The 24,912-nt window shown below is 38.7% G+C and overlaps 1 protein-coding gene across 3 annotated transcripts in view; it reads left to right on the top strand.

Annotated features, from left to right (window-relative positions):
• The window catches only part of PLCB1 (phospholipase C beta 1), a 471,912-nt gene that overhangs the window by 20,289 nt on the left and 426,711 nt on the right, over nt 1–24,912 (top strand). For all 3 annotated transcript variants that reach the window (XM_083362231.1, XM_083362232.1, XM_083362233.1), the window contains exon 2: nt 13,870–13,947. In XM_083362231.1, coding sequence (XP_083218357.1) covers nt 13,870–13,947 — 78 coding nt within the window. The remainder of the gene's footprint in view (nt 1–13,869; nt 13,948–24,912) is intronic.

Raw genomic sequence — 24,912 nt, 5'->3', positions numbered from 1 at the left:
TGAGAGAGAATGATTAGCCCAAAGTCACTCAACTGGCTCTTATATATAAGGCAGCACTAGAACTCACTATCTCCTAGTTTCTGTCTGGTGCATTAACCATTAGATCTAACAAGTAGACCCCGGTTTAAGAATGAGTTCCATTCACAAGGTCTGTTCTTAAGTCAAATTTGCATGTAAGGTGGAAGAGTATTATTATATAATCCTGTATAAGTATTTTTGTGTAATGAACTTGAAGTATTGTGTATTTTATTTGAATCATTGTGCATTTAATTCAAATTTTGCTACAGTAAGCTCCATTCTTAACTATGAGTCGTCTTAAACTAGGACATTCTTAACCTGGGGATTTGCTGTTTGTACATAACTTTGTGTGTGTGTGTGTCTGTATACACACACACATATTGTCTCATTTCATATACAGGATAGGATATATTAAACAAATGAGAATTGTTTCCTATTAATGGCCAGTTGTATGACTATTACTGGTAGATTTGTTTTCAACAGAAGTTCTATTAAAAACAAATTCATTGCTTCTTGGGTTTGGGTCTTTAAAATCGAAGTGATGCTTGGTTCTCAAGTAGAGAAACCCCCATGAGAATTATTATGGTATTAGTTCATGCCAATCTGAAGTCCATCGAGCATAGCTTAAAAGTCAGAGCTTTCATAGATGAGCAGATGTTTACTGCAAATATGTCAAAATCTGAAGGGCTTCTAAGAATAACTGTGCTTTGGGGCTTCAGGGTCTGACTCTTGTTGATTCTTGGCTACTCTTCTTGAGCCCCTTATCACTGTACTTCAGGTAGATAGATTTTAAATAGCAACCTGCTCAATTTTCCAAGGTTTGTAAACCTCAACATATTTGCAAAGCAACAAACTTTAGTAATTTGCTAAAGTTAGAGATTACACTTCAGAATAAGATTGAACAGGATTACACTATAGGTTTTCAGGTTTGTGGATTTAAAAGAGTTGGATAACATCAAGAATTTCAAGTATCTAAGTTCGTTTCCTAATAGACTTTTATGAAACTGTTTAAATGAGACATGAACTCAGATATTAATTTATAAGAGACAAAATTATGGGCTTGCTTTTTTATGTTTCTTGTGGCTGATACATGAATTTCAGTGTGTGTTTCCTGGTTTGTTTGTGTGTGTGTGTGTGTGTGTGTGTGTGTGTGTTTTCATAGACAAGCTTGACTTTTTTCAATACATGTTTGAAATAATGTATTTAATATATAGCTTCTGCAAAACATTCACAAGACAGCTAACAGAATATCAGGGAGTAATCATTATTGTCCACCCATGAACACCATAAGCAAAAGTGCAAAAACAAATTGTACACTGAATCTTAACAGACATTTTGTTGATTTCAGTGACATGATAACTTGTTCAAAGTTGAACTTGGATTTAGTTTCAACACTCCCCCAAGCAGAGTTGATGCATAATATGGGTATTTTCCTGAATTCACAGTTCCTGCTTCAAGAGAAAGTGGCAGCTGTGGCCTGGAGACTCTTTGCACAATTATGTCTTGTGCACCAGATGGGGAAATAATTATGTCTTGTGCACTAGACTGGGAACACTGCTTAAAGTTGCTCATGCCTTAACCAGCTCTCTGCTGGCTATTGCAAGATGCTTTACATGGGGCTGCACTTGAAGAGCATTTGGAAGCTTTAACTAGTCCAGAATGCAGCAGTATGGACTGTGTTGGTTGCCCCATATTATGCCTATGTAACACTGAAACTTTGAGAATTGCACTAGCTGTGTGTATTATTACAAACGGTGGCTAACCCTAGAAGACCATGGGAAGAAATAGCCATGGATTTCATTGTGGAATTGCCTGAAAGTGCTGGAAATACTGTAATATGAACCATAGTTGACTTATTCTCAAAACAAGCATACTTTGTAGCCTGTCCAAAGCTCCCTTCAGCTAAGAGTTTGGCCAAAATATTTGTGCAGCATATTTATGGGCTTCATGGAGTCCCTAAAAGAATCATCTCAGACGGGGTTGCATTTCACCGCAAACATTTGGAGAGAGTTCATTTCAATCAATAGGACCGTCACAAGGATTCATTTCATTTCATTGGTGTACAAACTGAGCAGCGAAACATACGAATGTGATGATAGAACAATATATAAGATGCTATGTAAATTGTCAACAAAATAATTGGCCTGAATTATTACCGTTTTCTGAAGTAGCATTCAATAATGCGGTACATAGCAGCACCAGACTTACCCCTTTTACTGTGGCTACAAGGATCGAATATTTGGCTATGCCTGAGATGCCTCTTCAACCACATTAACAGAGTGGATGGATAACATAAAGAGCACATGGCCTGGAGTACTCAAAGCATTGGAAAAAGCACAAGAGGCACAAGAGCTCACAATAGGCTCCTGAGTGCAATTGGTGATGGTTTTCTCTTTTGAAACTATACAGAGCATGGGACCAGGTTACTTCTGGGACTGCAACTCCTAATAGTTTCTGACCATCCCATCAGATTGGGCAGAGTGATCAAGCTCCAGATTCCATTGGTGAAGCAGTCTTTTGATGAGCTCTCGTAACATGCCTTCTGTGTTGTGATGCCTGTCTTGTGAAACCACATCCCTCTGAGATATGGGCAGTCCTGACCCTGCAAAGACCAGCCTGTTCCTGCATACAACTGGGATCAGGGTATTGACGGAGATCTGATGTAGATGTAGGTCTCTCTCTTTTTAATTGTTGTGGGGGTTTTTAGGGTCTGCAACTGCTAACACCATTGATTTGTATGCCTTTTTTATAGTTATGGATTGTGATTGTTTTTGTTTGCCACCCAGAGTGTTTTGGTAAAGGGGTGACCATATAAATATGTGAAATTAATAAAAAACATAAATTAATAAGAGATACATCAATTAAATTAATAAATGATTTTGGTCTATATACACTGAAGCTCCTTCTGTCATAACTGCTAACTGGGCAAAATGATGCATCACAAGGCAGCAGTTTTTGAACCAAGGTGCCTCAAATGAGCCAGCTTGCAGCATGTGTCCAAAATCCAGAAATCATAATTCCAGAGGAAATAAAATTTTGAAATATTGTGGCTGCTTAAGTGCTACCGGCTGCTGCGGCGGCAGCAATCATGTGATCTTCATTTTCAGTCACCCATGACAGTTTCACAGACAGTCTCACAATCTCTTAATCCCTCCTCCACCCAGCAGCAGCCACTTAACTGCATGCTGGGAATGAAGGAAGATTTTCCCAGATCCCCACAAGGAAACTCAATGGGGAAGCCGGCAGGAAGTCAGACGTCATTCCTGGTCCCACTGCTTTTTTGCCCACCCTTGGTTTCTTGGTTTCTCTGTTTAGGTGAGGAAATATCTCTGAAATGATGAACCAATGGGGCATGGGATGTCTAGTGCCATAAGTAGTGAACAATAGAACACAGAAATTCATGAGATCAATAAAACAGCCATAATGGCCTCATATATCCTGTTATTTTTATTGCCAAATAACAACCACATGTATATTTCAGATTTATATTATTCAGTCAGCCTGTTCAATCTAATATCCACATCTAACAGGCTTTAAATGCAAGAACATGAGTGTTTATTGTTAGTATTTATTGTGTTATAGACCATTTTTAAATGACTTTGTGTCATTAGATTGTGTAGAATTGGCAGGTGGCAGCAAAACTGGTTGGGTGGCATACCATCAGGCAGTGCCAGAGCTATGGGGTAGAGTAATAAATTGAAAACATCCCAGAAGATGACAGTAGCAAACTATTTCTGTATTCCTCCCACAACAGTTGCATGGCTGTGTCCATTTAGTCTTCAGGAGCTGAGGTTGACTTGGTCTGAATCCAAAAATTAAGCCAAGGAAAACAACCAATGCAAAACAACTGTTTTGTGGAATTATTGATACATTTTTGCATTATTAATAATTTATAAAGTAGGATTTTGAGTAAAGTACACTTTTGCTAAAATTATGTTTACTTCAGCCCACAACATAAGGCAAAGCAAGTTGTTTGCAGTTTCTTGCTGTTTCAAACATATTCTGGATCACGTAAGAAATGACATAAACATAAATTATTAACAATTTAACTGGCAATATAAATCAAAGAAAGATAGCCCCTGAATGACTGGATGAGCAAATGAACTATCTAGCATATGACTGAGGCTGATTGTAAAACAGCTGTAGAAGAAGGAGGACTAACAATAGAGGTTAACCCACAACGGTAGGAAAGGGACAGCAGGGAGATAACACATACGATAAATAATGCCAACTGTTTAGTAATTTGAACATTAGATTTCTTTCAAGCATGATGTCCCTAATTCATGTAAAATTGGCATGTACTTGGGCCCCAATTTGCAACTGGAGGGGTCTAAGTCAGCGTTTCCCAACCTTAGGAACTTGAAGATGCGTGGACTTCAACTCCCAGAATTCCCCAGCCAGCATAGCTGGCTGGGGAATTCTGGGAGTTGAAGTCCACGCATCTTCAAGTTCCTAAAGGTTGGGAAACGCTGGTCTAAGTGACCTTAAGCTGTCTGCATATAGATTGGAGAAGTTTCTATTTCTATAATGGAACACATTTTGCCTGTAAAAATGTTAGAAGACAAGACAAGAAGGAAAGGATGGAAACTAATCAAGGAGAGAAGACAACCTAGAACTCAGGAGAAATTTCCTGACAGAAGAATTAATCAGTGGAATGACTTGCCTCCAGAAGTTGTGGGTGCTCCAGCACTGGAGGTTTTTTTTTTTTAAAAAAAAGAGATTGGACAACCATTTGTCTGAAATGGTATACGCCGGTGTCCCGCTTGAGCAGGGGGTTGGACTAGAAGACCTCCAAGGCCTCTTGCAACTCTGTCATTCTGTTCTTGGAGAAGTTAGAACTGCAGAGTCAGAGGTGCTTGAAAAATGCATGGGTGATGCATGCTCATCCCTACTGCTTAGCTTGTCAGGCTGTACTTGGAGTGCTTACATGAAGCAGACGAAGTACAAACAGCATTCTGCAAGACCTGGCGAACCTCATTACCATCTGCCTTCTTCCCTGTGCCTTTCGCAATAGAAATAAAAATGTTCAGGCTGTAGCTTGTTTGAAAGGGGAAAAAACGAAAATGGTACTTGGGCAACTAAATCAAACACACCCTTGTAAACTGTGATAGATGGAAAGCCCTTTCTTTGGTGTCACCGACCTTTGACATGCCATTCAGGGATTATTTTAGAAGAAAACATAGCCTTGGGAAACTGCCCTCCATCTCACAAATTCTCACAAGTAAACCAGCAATTACAGTCAGCTTTCCTGCTTTTCCTGTTTCCATTGTAGAATCCCTATAACAAGCCCCTTTTCATATATTTCCCATCTAAAATAGGTGGTTTAGGTTGCCTCTATTTCTGTTCCTTTTCTAGACTTGAATGCTTCAGAAGGAAACTTCTAATAATCTGGCCAGATGTTAATAAGAACTTTTCTCTGTCTTTGTTCAGCCAAAAGGATGAAGCAGAGAAGCTTTTCCTTAAAGTAGGAATTCCCTTGTGTATTTCCCATAGAGTCTCTCTTTCTGATTGCAAAGGTGGAAAATAGTTCTTATAATTGTTTTGGCAGTCATTTCCTATTAAGGGGATGAGATGCCAACTTCCCGAAACATTCTTTTTGAATAAACTCTTCTTAACTACGGTATTTTTTTTTATTATGACAACATAATGTTTGTGAGGAATGGATGCTACCTATGTGTCAGAAGACTTTGGAAACCTCTGTGTTAGAAGGCCTTTAGAAAATGGAGTTTGCTACAAGAAGAGTTAGCTTTGGGCTGTGTCACAGATCAGACAATTCTAGAATGGGTTTTCTTTTATGTTATTGTTAGCCATTCAAGAAATCCAGTGTCATCTACAACAGTGCTATTTGTACCGTTATGGTAACAGAATTTTGCAAGTGTGAATGTACTCCCTTCCTTTATCTTGTGAGAAATAGGGGGAAAATTTCTGAGGTGTTTACTCAGGTTACGTTCCTGTCCTGGACTCAAGTTTTCTTTTATCTGACTTTGTCTTGGTAGCAGATCATCTTCCTGTTCCTCAAGGCCGTTCCTTCTGTCCTCTATGGCTATAGGCTCATACTAATCCATTTTATTAGGATCTTACCTATTCATCAGATACGTTAACTGGCTTCTGGATTCATAGAGTTGGAAGGGATCATTCGTCTCATCAAATACAAATCTTTACTCAGGGTAGGGATTCAAGTTAAAAGAAACACTAAAGGTGACTGTCCAGTTTTTTTAAAGTCCTCCATCATCTCAGTGAACAATTTGTTCTACAGTTGACCTGTTCTTATGGTTAGGAATTGTTTTTAAAAATTCAAATATTATGCTAATTGGACTTATTTGATTATACAGGTAGTCCTCAACTTACAAGAGTTTGTTTAGTGACATTTGAAATTACAATGGCACTGTTGTAGCGTCCTCATGGTCACATGATCAAAATTCAGACACTTGGCAACTGGTTCATATTTACGATGGTTGCAATGTCCCGGGATCATGTGATCACCTTTTTCTGAGAAGAAAAGTCAATGGGGAAGCCAGATTCAGTTAAGAAAATTGTTATTAACTTAACTGTAGTGATTCACTTAACAACTGTGGCAAGAAAGGTCATAAGATGGAGCAATACTCATTTAACAAATGTGTCAGTTAAAAACAGAAATGTTGGGCTTTATTATGGTCGTAAATCAAGGACTACCTGTATTGGTAGTCCTCAACATACAACCACAACTGAGCCCAAAATTTCTGTTGCTAAGTGAAACATTTGTTAACTGAATTTTGCCCCATTTTACGACTTTTCTTGCCAGAGCAGTTAAGTGAATCATTGCACTTGGTAAGTTAGTAACATGGTTATTAAGTGAATCTGGTTTCCCCATTGATTTTGCTTGTCAGAAAGTGATCACGTGACCCTGGGATCCTGTCCCAGATATTTAAGCATCATAAATATGAGTCAGTTGCCAAGCATCTGAATTTTGATCACATGACTAAGGCGATCCTACAATGGTCGTAAATATGAAAACTTGTCATGTCACTTTTTTCAGTGAAGTTGAACTTTGATCGGTCGCTAAATGAACTGTTGTAAGTGAAGGACTCACCTGTACATAGTGAGAATTTCCTCTTGCTTAAGTATTAGTTCATTTGGGTATGAGAAGCATTTTCTAATGTTTGAATTTTTACCTTGGAACTGTTCCTCAGATTTTTTTTTCCTTTCTGGATTCATTTTTGATGGACCTGGTAGTCTTCCAGCATTTAACAACATGACAGGAAATAGACACAAATACCGAAGACTGCCAGTTAACTAGTTAACTAGTCATACCATTTGCAGAGTTTAATTTATGTTCACATAATACCCCTATTTAAGAGATATATTGACATGTGCAGAAAAATACATGCAAATGATAAAACTCTTTTCCTTGAAGACTCTTCAGAAAGGTGATCTATAAATACTTTACTCTTCAGAATAGGGATACAAATACATAATAAATGTATTATACTTTACACTTGAATCTAAGATTATGGTAGATAAGTCACACAATTCTGGATTTAAAACATTTTTTTCCTTTGGTTCATGTAGTCGATAAAAAAGAGGAAAGGCTAGGAATCAGTGTAATCATTACAACCTGTATATAATGGTGAAAAACCTACAAGCATCATCTGAATGTAATTTAGCACCTAAAACAACTTCAGAGAAGGCTCTTTAAAATCATCACAGAACAAATCAATATCTGGAATACAGTATAAACCTGGATTATGTTGAAAATCATTCAAAATGTTGGAACCTTCCTTTTTGCAGGTTAAAAAAAGCTTCAAAGGAAGATATACCGGTAGATACTATCATGATATTCCACATTTTATCTGGAAGTGCCTTGAACGTTTAGGCTTAGACCATTTTTTTTATATTGTATGAGAGCCATATATAACTGACAGTTCTTATAGTGCATAGAATGTATTTTTCAGAGGGACAAGATGCTTTCACAAAAAGAGACAGCTGAGGGGGAATAGAGTTCATCATTAACAATTTAAAGTCTCCCCACCCTTAGAAATACTTCAGTAGTAAAACATGTTGCTAATAACTCCTGAGCAGTAAAAGTTTGATATAAGAGTCCTTTAAGCTCCTAGTTTCTCAGGAAGATGTTTGCCAAGGGGATAAATGAAGGCCAAAAACTTCCCTCAGTGTTCAGAATTACTCTTGAGAAATGTATATCCTGTCAGGGGGAGCTACATATACCAGATGGCAGTGACAAAAAAAAAAGATCTAATAGTATATGGGGACATAGTCTGGTTCATTGGTTGTTTTTTTAAAAAAACAAAAACAAAACAGAACTAATATCCAATCAGAAACTGCAATGCAATATCCTTCATTATATAAAAAAACATGACATGTTTATGACCTTCCCTCTGTGACAAACTGCAAATGCACATGACTCAGGGGTGTTTGTTTTCCCAGGAGCTTAATATCTTTGGCTGTGCCTCAGCATTTGAAAATGAACTTTGACAAGCCTAAGGAATTTATTTATTTATTTGAACAGTTTGAATGGACATCCAGCTTACAAAATGCAACTCTGGAGTGAGTCAAATAGGATTCAAAACTTAAGAAGTTTAAAGAATAAGCATAAAGAATGGAAACATCACAATTAAAATAGCAGAATCATGAGACCCAAATCATGACATATTCCTGTCCTGTGCCAGTTCTCCAGATGGGTTCCTCCAATATCCTAACTCAATTCTTGAGGAGAAAACAAACTTGTTAATGTTTTAGGAAAGGGCAAGGGGCTTTTTAGGGGAGAATTATCTACATAAGAACAGTCCAGGTCAAGGCCATTGTTGTCTCTCCATTCCTGCTAGCGACTGAGGTCTGTCAAACTATATTTCAGGCCCCTAGAAACAACATTAGGTTCCCTTTGGAAGCTAACTAGATCCATCGGGTGCCAGGGTAGATTAGATGAATGTTCTTCTCCCTCATTGTGGAAAATAGCTGCAGAGAACTCCAAAGCCCACAGTGAGGGATCTGACCAACACAAGGAGTTCATGGTTATTATTCCCCACGTCATGGCCTTGTGGGTCTTGTCTTCTGATGATGCTGACAAGGAAGAACCAGGGGCACCTTGGGATTAGTGGTCCCAGAAGACTGGATTCCGGCAATGATGAAGCCAGTGATCCTGTTCTGGCTGGGGAAGATCCAGCAAGCCTCAGGATTCCCTGCCTGCACCCACTGACAGTAGCTCAGTCTCTGAACTTCAGCTATCTAATCCTAAACACGGGCATGCTTTAAAGATACAGCAGCAGAAGGCCGAAGTCCGCAGATCCCAGGGACTTGCCAAAAAAACAGGCCAGAGGAGAGTAAACAATAAGAAAATTTCTTCAGCTGTGCATTTGGGTGGAGGCTCAGCTTGTGTTATTTACTGGCCTCACTCCCTGAGAGAAAACACCGAGAGCTTCTTTTTAAATCTAGCTATGACATTTTACAATGTTGTGCCATGCTTTGAACTCTGGATCTTACCTTACTGTGAGGGGTCCTCGGTGCTCTCTGAGCTTGATTGTTTTCTTGCAGATGTTTCGTTACCCAAACTAGGTAACTGGGAGCACCAAGCACCTCTCATTTCAACCCTGAGCTACAAATATTCTCTTCTATTGCTGCCTCACTGGGTCTCTTGTCCCTTGGATTCATTGCTTGTGAAAAATGAGTTGATTTTTCACTAGTCTCCCAGGACAAGTATGGCAGACCTGGAAATTTAACGGCAGTATTGAGCAAGAAATTGCTAAACTCCCATCAAAAGATTTCAGCCAATCTATAGAGAATAAGGAAGATGATCTTGACGGAGATATGCAGGAGTTGTTGTCTAGGCAAAAAGGGCTGAAGCATTTTTTAAAGTCTGAAACAGCCAGATAACATTTGGAAGCAGGTCAGACACATACATCCCTAATTCACAGAACTCTTGAGGAGGAGGAAGAACAGCACAATTAGACTTGCAAGATGCTGTTACAATAGCCAATCTCAGTAAAAGTATTTCTAGCCTTCCTGTGGAGTTGATTTCCTGGTCTGATCTATCTAATGGGGTCAGACGGTCTCAGCAGGCACAATGTGTTTTTAACACATTACAATTGTTAATTGATGAGATACTGGTAATCTGTCTCACATGCAAGTTATAGCTGCACCACAACAGTGTTTTCCCCTCCCTTCCCATCCTCTCATCCCAATTTAAATCCTACATCAGTCTATCCACTCCATGCATCCAATGAAGCGAGCTCAAACTGCTTACACCTTTTAATATAATTTGTTAGTTGGAAAAGGTGCTATTAGTTTCCTTCTGACTTCCTGCCATCATAGATTAACACAATCTCTTCCTACAAGCACTTAGATACATATGTTTGAATGTGGTAGAATGATATATAGGGATGGTAATACCTCTCTGATTTTGGTTGATTCTCCCAAATGGGATAGGTTTGCCTATCCCCAAGCAATCCTAGAGGTGAAAAATTGATACGTATGTAATGGGCAGAAAATAAAGAGGAGGAAGAACTGCTACCAAGATGTATGGGTCCGACGGAAGGAAGAGACGCCAGCCGGAGTACGTGTTCAGCTCTTTATTGGGGGGGGGGGGTAGCGTACTGAAGAATAAGGGCTACCTGGCCTCCTTATATACCTGGCCAGGTAGGCGGCTAGCCAATGGGGTTGGCCCTAGGTTTCCCGCCGAAACTGGGTTTCCCGCCAAAACCATCCAGGCCAAACGCCCCCTGGTGGCTGCTGCTATGCAGAGGCTTGTACCTGGATACATAACAACAATGTTCAGAGAAAAGAGGTCGAGAGCCTAACTATAACCTGAGAAAACATCTCAGATGAAATCCTAGTTCTCATGAAGATGAAAGGAAGGAGGGAGAAGCACATTTAGATTTGCAAGATTCTGATAATATACGGTAATAAACATACCGGTAGTACAGATAGTCCTCAACATCTGACCACAATTGAGCCCCAAATTTCAGTTGCTAAGTGAGATATTTGTTAAGTGGGTTTCACCCCGTTTTATGATCTTTCTTGCCACAGTCGTTAAGTGAATCACTGCAGTTGTGAGTAACCCGGTTGTTAAGTGATCCCGGGACATTGCAACCATTGTAAATATGAACCAGTTGCCAAGCATCTGAATTCTGATCACGTGACCATGGGGATGCTACAACAGTTGTAAGTGTGAAAAACGATCATAAGTCACTTCTTTTAGTGCCGTTGTAACTTCAAACAGTCACTAAATGAACTGTTGTAAGTCAAGGACTACTTGCATTGGCTTGAATGATTTTGGTTTCCTAATCTGGTCCACATACCTATATTGTTGGGTTTGTAAAGTGGAGGAATCTTGAAGAATTGCTTGTAGTTGGTCATTTTTAATTTGTATTTTAGTTTTTCTTTTGTATTATACAGTTGTTATTAATTGTTGTAGAGAATAAGGAAGATGATCTTGACAGAGATGGGCTAGATCTGTTTCCAGAGGGATGAGAAAAACCTGGTTGAAATCCAAAAGAAGCAGAAAGCATTTGTTAGTGATTCAGAATCCCCCCTAATTCAGATGGGTACAGAATAAGGAAGGCAGGAGACATAGCACAATTAGACTTGCAAGATTCTTTTTTTTATAAACTCAATAAAAGTATCTTGGCATTTCTGTGAGTTAATTCTTGGTCTGGTCTATCTAATGAAGTTGGAAAACATGTAGTGTAGCTGCAACATGCTTCTGAAAGGAATCAGTTCTTTTTTTTTTGTTTTAACCATCCTACTAGTCCTCCATTTACAACCACAATTGAGCCCAAAAATTATTTTTTGCTAAGTGAGACAGTTAAAGTGAACTTTGCTCCATTTTACAACCTTTCTTGCCACAGTTATTAAGTGAATCACTGCAGTTGTTAAGTTAGCAACAAGCTTGTTAAGTGGCTTCCTCATTGACTTTGCTTGTCAGGAGGTCGCAACATGACACTGCTACTGCCATAACTATGAGTCAAGCGTCAAGTGTCTGAATTTAGATCACATGACCCTGGGGATGCTGGAACAGTTGTAACTGTGAATAATAGTCATGTCACATTTTTCGCCGCCATGTAACTTTGAACAATCACTAAATGAACTGTTGTAAGTCGAGGACTACTTGTAGTAAAATATGATACAACATATCATATCATAATACAACATTTTCAGATGGGGATTCTTTATTCTTATTAAAAGTGAACAAATTAGTGCAGCAAAAATACATTTAATGGAAAAATGGTAGCCAATAATAATTGTACCATTTAGAAACTGAATTTGAGGCAAGACAAATAATTTTGTATGTTTGTGCGAATCAATATTTCTTATTTATGGGGAGATATTATGAGCTCAGTTTTATTTTTTAAAAAACTTTCCACAGAAGCAAAGGAAATGATCTCAAGTGACGAATGGATGGACATAAGGGCTGGCTTGGGTCACATAGATGAAAGTTAGTGTTGCGGCTTCCTGTTATGGTGTGTTATCTTTTGCCTAAGATCAGTTATCAAGGGAACAGATCAACGATGGCTTCTTAGTTAACTATGTTTATTTGGCTTATGCCAGTTAACACATCGAGGACAAGTCCAAGGGGACCATTTAAATATACTGTTTGACCCTTGCTTAAAGCAAACAAAAGCACAATGTTATGTGTGGATTTTTATGTGTGTATACTGAAGCTCCGTCCTATACCCATTCTGTCTCTAATGAGAGGCATGATAGTTCTGTAAAATACTTCTTCAAAAAAAAAAAAAAACGAATGTTAAAGCAAGAGTTGTGAAATAGTGAAATTTACAGGCTCTACAGAGCAGGTGGCAGGTAGACAGTAAGTATAATCGGATAACACCTAGAAAAAAAGCTGCATCTCAACAGATTAAGAATCATGCTGTATACTTCAAGAGGTCCACTGCTGGGAGATAATGTAAAAAATGTTGAACAGGAATCAACTTGCAATGTCAACTCAGTGAAATTGAATGAGACACATTTTCAAATGCTTCCCTGTTGAAAGCTGTTCTCCAAAGAGAGAAGCCAAGTTCGGAATGTTCAGCTTTGAAATGTGATTGGCTTCCCAAATGTTGTGATAACAGCAGCATTGTCTGTTGGTCTCATTCATTCAATTATGCAAATTGAGAAGATTTCAAAGTACTTGATGAATATACTTGCAGTGTATACTTGTGTGGGGTTAATTAACTGAAATGTTCTCATTTTGAATTAGTGGCATTTAAAGTAGGATTTCTGATGGGTACTGGGAGATTTACTGTATCTTCCAAAATGCATTTGAGGTAGGGAGAGAGTAGATCATGGGTGTCCAACCTTTTGGCTTGCCTCGGCAGCATTGCGTGAAGAGGAATTGTCTTGGGCTGCATATAAAATATATAATATAGTTAATGTATATAAATCACACATTGTTAAAAAATTATGATCTTGTGGGGCCACATTACTAGCTGTCCAGGGCCACATGCAGTGGTGGGATTCAGCCTGTTCGCACCACTTTGGCAGAACTGGTAGCTAATTTTTTGTTGCCCAGGCTCAGAATGGACTTCCGGAAACGGCATCCACACAGAGAACTGGTTGTTCACATATTTGAATCCCACCACTGGCCACATCCAATCCATGGACTGCGGATCGGACACACCTGAGGTAGATACAGTTATAAAAGTATACTAGTATAGTTAATTGGCACCCTCCTATTTACCTAGTCTGTTCAAATGGTTTATGTGAACTCCTGTTGAGTAAAAAGGACTTGAGTACACCACAAATTACAGCAGTTTAAATTTACTTCCCTCTAGGTATATTTCTATGTAGAATATGTTATTAACTAAACATTTTCTGTTCAAGATTAGGTTATGTGCTAATTCTGCATCCTTTGTTTTTGTGTAGGATTCTTCTAGCGTGACAACGATTTTTCTCAGAACAGACCCACAAGGATTTTTCTTATACTGGACAGATCAAAATAAGGTAAAAATACTCTGAACTGTTTGAATTAACTTTTCATTTTCCTTTCTAACAAGATCCCTTTGCTGATATGATTGAAAGACTTGAGTAATTGATGGTTAGTATGAGACCTCACTGAGTGAGTTCATCATTTTCACTGTATTGGAATACATTTTCAGAGGAACACTGAATTCTGACACTCAGCAGTGTGGATTGCAAATTCTTTTGACTGTTGATACTTAAAGCTGTGGATACTTGGCCAGCCTGTTTAAATATGTTGAATTGCAACCCCTTATCACTGCCAGCAAGCATTGCCAATTATTCCAACATCTCTACAAAGGACTAAGTTGGAGAAATTTAACCACAAGTTAAAGAAAAATCAAACAAGGGGGCATTTTGCAATTTATGAACTGCAGAAACAAGTTTTAAAGATGATACACAATATTCTGATGAAGGATGCACTTCCTCAGTATATCTTCACATATAATCTTGTGCTTGCTAAGGTTTTGTGTTTCCTGTTGGTTTAGAAAAATCCAAGTATCTTGAAAGAGTGGTATCACATAAAATTCTTGAAATGGTTACTACCTAGATCATAGATATGTAAAACGCCCTAATATGTAAAGGTCAAATGGGTATTTTTCTCTTTAGTTAATGTATTTAGAAATATTTGCCAGGATGTATCTTTTAAGTTTGGCAAAACAAAAACAAATCAGTTATTTCAAACTTATTTGGAAATTGGACACTTGTTTACAGTTCCTGAAAGATTAGTTAAAAAAAACTTATAGGAAGAATTCTAGCGTTTGCCTTCCAGTTACTAGCAAATAATTAGAAAAAAGAAACAGGAAATATTATGTAAATCTTCTATGATGATAGATTTATCTGAATTCTATGATTTATTCTTAGTAGTATACTAAGAGGGAATAAGCGGAGTTATAAGTTCACTGAAATATGGATTTAAATTTTGTTAGGGTAGCTATTATTTCTGGATTTATAATTTAGATACTGAAGTGAAGTTCTACATACATTTATGGTCCTTGTGAATCCAATAGCAACCATTTGCTTTATTTGTTATACTCTTAATGGCCTTTTTGATTATTTGAAGGACTACAGCATAAACATAGCAAGCTAATGTCTTACTCACAGTTCCTGTTTTCTTTAAACATAAACACAGAAAAGTCCAGCAGGATGGTTTACGTTGGGGCAGTGACACCGATAAAAAGAGTTTAAAATTCATCTAAATTGTGTACCTGACTTAAATTGCTGTAAGAACTTAAAAGGCAGCTATTTTATTTGGATTTAATATGTGGACTAGAAGTATTGTCTGGAGTGATAGCAGTGAATAAAACAATCATAAGGTAAAGGTAAAGGTTCCCCTGCACACGTGTGCTAGTCGTTTCCAACTCTAGGGGCCAGTGCTCATCTCCGTTTCAAAGCCGAAGAGCCAGCGAGGACGTCTCCATGGTCATGTGGCCGGCATGACTAGACGCCAAAGGCACACAGAACGCTGTTACCTTCCCACTGTAGTGGTCCCTATTTTTCTACTTGCATTTTTACGTGCTTTCGAACTGCTAGGTTGGCAGAAGCTGGGATGAGCAACAGGCGCTCACTCTGTTATGCAGCACTCGGGATTCGACCCGCCAAACTGCTGACCATCTGATCAACAAGCTCAGCGTCCTAACCTACTGAGCCACCGTGTTCCCTTTTAAAACAATCATAGCAGTGAATAAAACTTCCACAAATGTCAGTGGTAAAATACAGATCCCTTGAAGTTTTGTTTGGGTAAAAATAGAACATCAGAAAATCAAATATTCATTTCACATACTGTAGTTTGGGCATAAATCCTTATACACAGAGGACGAATCTTTTAGATAGACTTGCACGAGGCTGGTAGTATGAAAATGATGATTAACATATTAGAAAGGAGATTATTCTGAGTACAAGTTTTTTATTTGTTTATAAATTTTTACAAATAACTGAAGGGGGCAAACCTATCCAACACACTTTTCTCCTCCTATTTTTCTTTACAACAACAGCAACCCTGTGAGGTGAGTTGGGCTAAGAGAGTGTGACTGGCTCAAGGTCTCCAGCTGGCTTTCATGGCTAAGGCGGGACTAGGATTTATGGTCTCCTGGTTTGTAGCCTGATGCATTAACTACTAGATTAAGCTGCTTCTGTTTTATTAGTATTCTTTTATTAGTATTGTCATAATAGCATGTTTTGGGCTAGTTATGATTTCTTGGCCAAACAAGGATTGAGTTAACAGTTTCCCCCTGCCCCCCGGCTTCATGCAGGTTTATTTTATTTTTTTCACTGTGTGTCAAGAAGAAAAACAAGAAGCTTGGAGACAGAGAATTCAGTTACCATGTGTGTGTTTTTTCTTCTTTTTTCATAGCTATTTCAACCTCAAGTTGCTTATTGGTGGTTAAGACTCAGAAATGAATGTGACAAGATGATTTGATTAACTGGGAGTCTGTTAGGGAGGTCATATTTATTGATCATTGAAAGGGCATGTTAATAGAGAAGGCTGCAAGGAAGTGCTCTGAGAGTTGTATTTTGCCATTAGAGAAAAAAAAAGTTAAAAATGGAATTTCATCCTAATTTCCTTCTAACAGGCCACCACTAGGTAAGCTGGGAAAAAAATATACATGGAAAAAATGTCTCTGTTCTACATATAATGTTTTGTTTATCTGTAGGTGTATGTACAGATAGTCCTTGACATACAGCAGTTTATTTAGGGACTGTTCAAAGTTACAACAGCACGGAAAAAAGTGACTTACAACCATTTACCCCATAGCCACATGATCAAAATTGAGACACTTGGCAACTGACTCATATTTATGACTGTTGCTTATCCTGGAGTCATGTGGTCCCCTTTTGCAACCTTCTGACAAGCAAAGTCAATGGGGAAGCCAGATTCACTTAGCAATCTAGTTACTAACTTAACAACTGTGGCAAGAAAAATAATAAAATAGGGCAACACTCATTTAATAAATGTCTCACTCAGCAACAAAAATGTTGGGCTCAATTGGGGTCGTAAATCAAGGACTACTTGTAGTCAGTAGACTGATTCACTTAGGGATCCAAGAAATGGCAACTCTTCTCGCAGTTGAGGAGTCAGTCCTTCCCCTGTACCCTCACTAGAGAGTAATTTAGATGTTCTCATGGTGCAAGAACTTGGGACTGTAATTTGCTCTAGCTCTATTTTGGTGTGGCCCAAGAATATTCAAAATGACTGGAAGGAAATGCGTAGCATAATATGTTGAAATGATGAAATGGCAGAAATGTTAAATAAAATGCATACCAAATATATGAGGCAAGCCTCTACATAGCATTCCTCAACAGTATCATTTTGTTTCTAAATAAATGAAGCCATTATTGTCATCATTTGGCCATTATCCATTTTCTACCTTTAGTAATTGGGGCATTTGTTATTTACTGAGATTGGGTAGGTAGCACAACTAGGAATGCTGATTATTTCAGAAAGTGGAAGCTCCATAATGGCTTTGATGATGGTGCTCCTTAGAGCACATGCCATTCCTTAGCATCCAGAATCCTTTGGAAGAACCCTACCTATTGATACTTTATTACTTAAAGGGAATGTCGGACAATAAAAATATAGTTATCAGAAGAGTGATGCTGTGATACTCACCAGTTAATTCTGGTGAGTGATTTTTGTCATCTCTGAGAACCAAAGGTTTCAAAAGGTATCTTTCAGGTCAGTCTGATTCTGTTCTATTAAATAAAATAACATGGTTATAATGCCTTCTCTAGTTATTATTAGAATAGGAGCTCTTAGCATATGTAATCTAATTTTATTCAAAGTAAATAATTACACATTTTATAAAACATTTTAAGGGTTATCTTGTACAGGCTTTTTGTAAAAAAAAATAGCATATTTTCATGATCAACACTGTTGTATGTAAGAGGAATTTGATTTTTAAGAATAGCAGTGTATACAGGTGAGAAATTAAGTTGTGCATTGGATTTGCAGAACTTCTGATATAGCTTTTTGGCTCAAAACAAGGAAATATCAAAATCCAATTGCAATGTTTGTTTTGTGTGAAAAGACACCCAGGAGCATATTGAAGTGCCAATAAATTTTTATTGGACTATACATTATGCACAAAGACACACTGAGTGAGTAAACATACACTAAGAGAACACAAAGAAGATTGAAGTCATTTTAATAGTAATACTTGGAAGCAGTGGCATTATGCCGTGCAAGTATACTTAAAAAGAGTATACTTTGTATGTCTGATACAAAGGCTGGTAGGTTGAATGGAGCTACTACCTATCTGCTTACAGTCTCCTGGGAGACTTCCAAACATCCACCACTTGTAATCTTATTGAGGATACTGGAGCTATTGAGAGGCATCAAAACGGTGGTAGAGCTAGAAGAATGCTAATGTTATGGTGCCTTCATTCAACCTTGAATGTCTCTTCCTGTATTCAAAGAACCATAATGGAATTGGTACCGTTCTTTCCCTTTGGATGAAACTCTGGATAAATATGAAAAAAGGATGCTATCGCTATCAAATTCTGCAGGATAACATGAATGAAGCAAAGCATGGAAACAAAAGGGAAAACCTTCTTGCAACAGTTCAAAGACAATGTGCAGATATGGGAATCTGCCTCAAGCAACAGGTTTCAGATACTGAAAGTATGTGATATTTGCCAGTGTTGTGTAATATATCCTGTAATACTAGAGTGTGTGGATGCTGTCTTCATCTGAAAACACACATATTTAAACCCTTATTTAAAATTAGTGGCAAATTCACACACATACAGCATGTATTCCATGCTTTTTTGCATATCACCCAGTCCAAATTGAAAGAAAGAAAATACAGGATTATATACAGTTGAGATGTGTTTGAATATTAGTAGCTCGGGTTGGTAGTTGGGCTGTTGGTTTCATCTCCATTTGGGGGGACATCTTCAGTGCGCTTTGAATTGTGCTTGTCTATCAGAGCACTGGCCTTTAAATACCTTTTTGTTTGATGTAACCCAAGTGAAATCAAGAGAATTCTTCGAAGCCTGGTTCTCCATCAATAAGTCAATAAACAGACACATTGACATTGACCCAATCTACCAACCGCTGAGAATGAAAGAACCACTTCAACCGCTATCCTGAAGGCAGCATTTAAAACAAACAGGCACCCCGCCACACAGCAACAAAAATCAACCCCCCCCCAGGAAACCAGACCATGTCTTGACAACAGCCATCCATCCAAACAACCCAAAACCAGATCATGACTCAGAAGCAACCAAACGAACAAGTACCATTTGCATCACACAGACAATACTTAAACAACAAGGACTATGGGCCAACAACAACAACCAGCCAATCAAACAGCCCGAAACCAGATCATGGCTCAGCAACATCCAGACAAATAACACCCACACCAATTTACATGGCACAAAAAGATATATAAAGGCCATGCTCTGGCAGACAAACACAATTCAAAGCACACTGAAGATGTCCCCCCTCCCCCTGAAGGGAGACAAAACATTTGCAGCCAAATCATGAAACTCGGAGATAAAACCAACAGCCCAATTATATACAGTGGAAAGAGTATCTATCAGCAAAAGTGAGTCTTGTTCCCTTTCATAGATACAGATCTCCAAACTTGACTATAGGTATTTCTTGACTTACGACCACAACTGAGCCCAAAATTTCACCCTGTTAAGTGATGTTTGCCCCATTTTATGACTTCTCTTGCCATAGTTGTTAAGTGAATCATTGCAATTAAGTTAGTAAAATGGTTGTTAAGTGAATCTGGCTTCCCTGTTGACTTTGCTTGTCAGAAGGTCACAAAAGATGATCACATGATCCCAGGACACTGCATTCGTCATAAATATGAGTCAGTTGCCAAGCTCTTATGAGATAACAACATGCGTGCTATGTAAATGTGGAGAGACACAAAGTCTGGCCAATCTGCTGGTATGTCCGCTATTAACAGAAACATATATCAATAATGAGTTATTTTTGGCCAATGACAAACCCAAGAAGGTAGCTTCATTCTGGCAGTTTAAAGTTTGATCTAGACATGGAAGGAGGAGGAGAAGGAAGGAGGAGGAGGAGGAGGAGGAGGAGGAGGAGGAGGAGGAGGAGGAGGAGGAGAAGAAGTAGAAGAAGAAGAAGAAGAAGAAGAAGAAGAAGAAGAAGAAGAAGAAGAAGAAGAAGAAGAAGAAGAAGAAGAAGAAGAAGAAGAAGAAGGATGCTGATATAAGCTGCAATGGTTATAAGTGTGAAAAATGGTCATAAGTCCCTTTTTCAGTACTGTAACTTCAGACGGTCACTAAATGAACTGTTGTAAGTTGAGGACTATCTTTACAGAGGATTAGCACTTCCTCTGGATTTTCAAGGTGAGGATCTACTGGAAGAGTTGGCAAGAAATACCTCTGTAGGAAGAGCAATTTCCTAAAACTACGTGGCATTTTAGCTCTAATATATTGTTCGAACCTTTAGATTAAAAAGATCTAATTATCATCAGTCACATGAGGAAGTATCTTGGGAGGACAAAAAAGCTGCCTGAATGAAGTAAATATCTGTAGAATCGTAGGTAGAATTGCTTTTTATGCACAGAGCACACATTCTGTGCTTTTTCTGTTTTCTCTCCTTTTTTTAAAAAAAAAGACATTGTGTTTCTCTTCCGCAGTGTTGTTGGTTGGTTCTTAATGCTAAATGGGACACGTATCCCCAAGGCCTCAGTACTGTTTTTTAAAATGTCCCCTGACTAAAGGGGAAGAGAGGGGAGCCAGGAAAACCTTGTGTACAATGTTTAATTCTGTAGACAATCAGGCTATTCATAGAGAGAAAGGAGTTTGGGCAGGCAGCAACGCAAGAGGTTTTCCCAATTGGGTTAAAATAATAATAATAATAATAATAATAATAATAATAATAATAATAATAATAAGCCTTTATTGTCAAAGTACAACATGTGTACACTGAGATTAGCTGAGCCTCCCCCCGTGCTCCCTCCCCCCAACAGACAGTGACAACAAACCCTCCATCCTACCACACCATGTGAACCAACTACACCACACCACACACCGGCCTCCCAAGTCAATTCTGCATAAGTTCACAGAGATTATATCCCATTTAAAAGCCACTTTAATGGCCACTTTCACTCTATTTTGTTTCACAAGTATCACTCAACATTTTGTAAGTAACTTTTGAAAAGGCAAATTAATTAGTTTCATCCCATCCATTTAGTTTGTCAGTCTGCTGCTGAAATCTACCACTGGATTACAGTAATTGTACTGCTTATATCCCCAGAAATCAAGAAGAAAGATTTAGGGGCAAGGCATTTCTCTCCCGAGGTTTCTATGCTAAAAGGTAGCCTTTCTTAGAAACCACTTACATCACTTTAGCAATAGCAATAGCACTTAGACTTACATATTGCTTCACAATGCTTTACAGCCCTCTCTAAGCAGTTTACAGAATCAGCATATTGCCCCCAAAACCCTGGGTCCTCATTTCATCCACCACGGAAGAAGGGAAGGATGAATCAACCCTGAGCCCATTAGGATCGGAGGAATCGAAAACCTGGCAGCGTGAGCAGAGTTAGCCTGTAATACTGCATTCTAACCACTGCGCCACCACGGCTCTGTTTATTTGGAAGAAGGCTGTGAAGGTGATCTGTAGATCTTGGTAATTTTATCCGGGAGAAAACAATATTTTGGATTGCTTTATAGGGGTTTTGTATTGGCTCCAGCACAAGATTGGAAACCTTTTCAAATCGTAAAGTATAGAAAAGGATTGCGTTACAGCATGTTTATTTCAAAAGAACTTAACCTTTGAATGCTGCGATACGGTTCTTTTATAGAGGAAATGAGAAGTAGAGGCCACGGAGAAGGTGCATTTGGGCTATGAGAAAATGAGGTGGGTCTTTGAGTTCAGGACCACGAGTCAAGGACAAGGACAATACACAAATGGCCTGTCCTGAGACAAACTGCATAATCGACAGAAATCCTCATACGTGTGTGAAGTGATACATTGCAATTATAATCTGCCAGAAGATGATTTTGTTTGCAGCTTTTTGCTCATGCAAAAACTGTCATGACCCAGTACTCACTACAAGAACACAGCAGTATAGATTACATTTTATTTATAACTGGTCACCCAGGAACATTTATGATTCAGTTTCTAAAAATGTAATCATAATGAGGCTGTATTCACAATAAGCAGCTGTAGACTTAACAGTAACTAACTCACAGAAGTTTTGGTTTCCATGGTGGGCACAGTAGCATTTGAAACATAGCCATTCCATTTATTTTAATAATTAAATGCAAACCATTTTTAATAAACGTTTGCTGAGTGATACTTTCATCTTGCAGATAGGCCTGGGTAGCACTTCCTTTGACATAGTTCACCATATAAATGAATTCTGTATTCATGTTGCAATAAAAGGGTGAACGGTGCCTTTTGTTGATAAGCAAATAATGCCATTTTTCCATAGCGCTCGTTTGTACTTCCAAATTGGTGCAGCATTAGCAAAGATATTTACAGGTAAGCGATACAAGTAGTTCTTCCTTAAGAACTACTTATTCAGCAACTGCCTGGTCCCCAAAGTTACAGCTGCTACAGCAGCACACCCATGGTTACAAAATCAAAATGTAGACGCTTGGCAGCCCACCAGCTCTTATGGCTGCTGGAATATTTCAGTTCTGTCTCCTGCCCTTTCAGCCACCCTTCACAGTGGCACTCCATAGCAATGATGGCAGTGCGGGAGCTGAAGTAGAGGCCTGCAGCCTTTGGCAGTCTCAGCCAGCAGCTGCCAGCCCTGTGCCACCCTATGGCCGGCCACCTTACTGCCCACAGGGCAAAGCCCAAGCTGTCCCTGCCATCCTGTGCTCTGCAAACCCTGTTGCCCCCAGCTGACCTTTGTCGCCTTCTTCCTCCCGCTGTTGATGAAGGGCGCCCTAGGTGAAGCAGTTCCTGAGTCCATACGTGCACTTCTCCAAATTGCTTTCTTGTGATGCTTTGGAAGGCCTTATGAGGAGGCTGCAGTTGTCCCTCTCCAAATCATGCCCACATTTAATAATAATAATAATGATGATGAAGAAGAAGAAGAAGAAGAAGAAGAAGAGGAAGAAGAAGAAGAAGAAGAAGAAGAAGAAGAAGAAGAAGAAGAAGAAGAAGAAGAAGAAGAAGAAGAAGAAGAAGAAGAAGAAGAAGAAGAAGAAGAAGAGGAAGAAGTTGGAAGGGACCTTGGAGGTCATCTAGTCCAACCCCTTGCTCAGGCAGGAAACCTTATACCATTTCAGACAAATGGCTGTCCAGTCTCTTCTTAAAAACTTCCAGTGTTGGAGCATTCACCACCTCTGGAGGCAGGTTGTTCCACTGGTTAATTGTTCTAACTGTCAGGAAGTTTCTCCTTAGTTCTAGGTTGCTTCTCTCCTTGACTAGTTTCCATCTGTTGCTTCTTGTCCTGCTTTCAGGTGCTTTGGAGAATAGCTTGACTCCCTCTTCTTTGTGGCAGCCCCTGAGATATTGGATCACTGCTATCATGTCACCCCCTCACTCTTCTCTTCGTTTCAGATTAATCCATTTAGGGCTATAAAGGTCAATAGGCAGTTAATGATCTTATTTTATATTTGTTGACCTCGTGCCCTGATCTCTGCCTTCCAACTTTTTGTGTATTTTCTAGATAACCTAGGGCATTAATTACAGGTAGTCCTCAGCTTATGACCACCATTGAGCCCAACTTTTCTGTCGCTAAATGAGAAATTGGCGAAGTGGGTTTTGCCCCATTTTGCGACTTTTCTTGCCACGTTTGTTAAGTGCATCGCTGCAGTTGTTCAGTTAGTGACACGGTGGTTAAGTGAATCGGGCTTCCCTGTTGACTTTGCTTGTCAGAAGATCACAAAAGTTGATCACGTGACCCCCGGGACAATGCAGTCGTCATAAATGTAAACCAATTGCCGAGCATCTGAATGTAAAGCACGTGGCCAGGGGGATGCTGCAATGGTCATAAAAGTGAAAAATGGTCATAAGTCACTTTTTTCAGTGCCGTAGTAATTTCGAAAGACCACTAAATGGACTGTTGTAAATCGCGGACTACCTGTATTACTGTGAAGAGGAATTACTGCAATAATTACTATTGATAATGCCATCAAATGTTGGCTCTGAATGACCACGTAGATTTTTTTTCTCCAGGAGGATCTATTCTCAACTTGGTCCTTCAGATCTTCAATAGTGCACCCATCAACACTGTAACTGAGTCTATTCACCTTGCCTCTGGTTGTTTATGTTTTTTTTTCTCTTTCCTTTCACTTTTCCCAGCAGTATTGACTTCTCCAGAGAGCTAAGTCTTTGCAAAATTCATTTTAGGTATAATACTTTGAGCCTGTTTGTTTGTGCCTTAAGTGAAAACTCTGGGTTGGTTTATTTGATGATGCTTTTGTTTTATTTTGTTTTCTTGGATATCCACACAGCATTAACAGAAGTCCAAATAAAACATTGTTCATCGTACAAAAACTAATAAAATGGCATACCGTTTCTAGTCATACAAAATATGCAAAGAAAGTTATGTTTCTTTATCACCAGTCCTAAAGATTAAAGCCTAAATAAATCAGAAGAAAGAATCTGAGAAGTGAATGAGGTATTTAGCTACTGGATCCCTGTTGTAATAGGATGAAATAAAGGCAAATGACATCAAAGTAGAACTTGGTTACTTAGAAACGGAACCGACACTCATTGCCAAATGGGATGATTGCCATGATCTGCAGTTTCCTCCAAATATGTTCTACAGCAATTTGAAAATTTTGGGGTAAATGGTGTGTGTTAGCATACGTTTTGCATTGTCTTTTCACTAGGGAAAATGAATGTGCTGCCTCAAGTGATTCAGGATTGGGTGCATTTCAGCACATTACTTTGTAGATCAATAGATAGCTCTTGTTAACAAAATTAACGTGGTGGAATTATGGCAGAAAGTGGGAATGGGAACTCCCTCAACAGAATCAAGGTAGTTATAAAAGAAAAGG

This window comes from Vipera ursinii (genome assembly GCF_947247035.1).
Source record: "Vipera ursinii genome assembly, chromosome: 1".
Classification (NCBI taxonomy): Eukaryota; Metazoa; Chordata; class Lepidosauria; order Squamata; family Viperidae; genus Vipera; species Vipera ursinii.
Note: the sequence above shows the minus strand (reverse complement) of the source record. Positions and strands in the feature narration are given on the sequence as shown.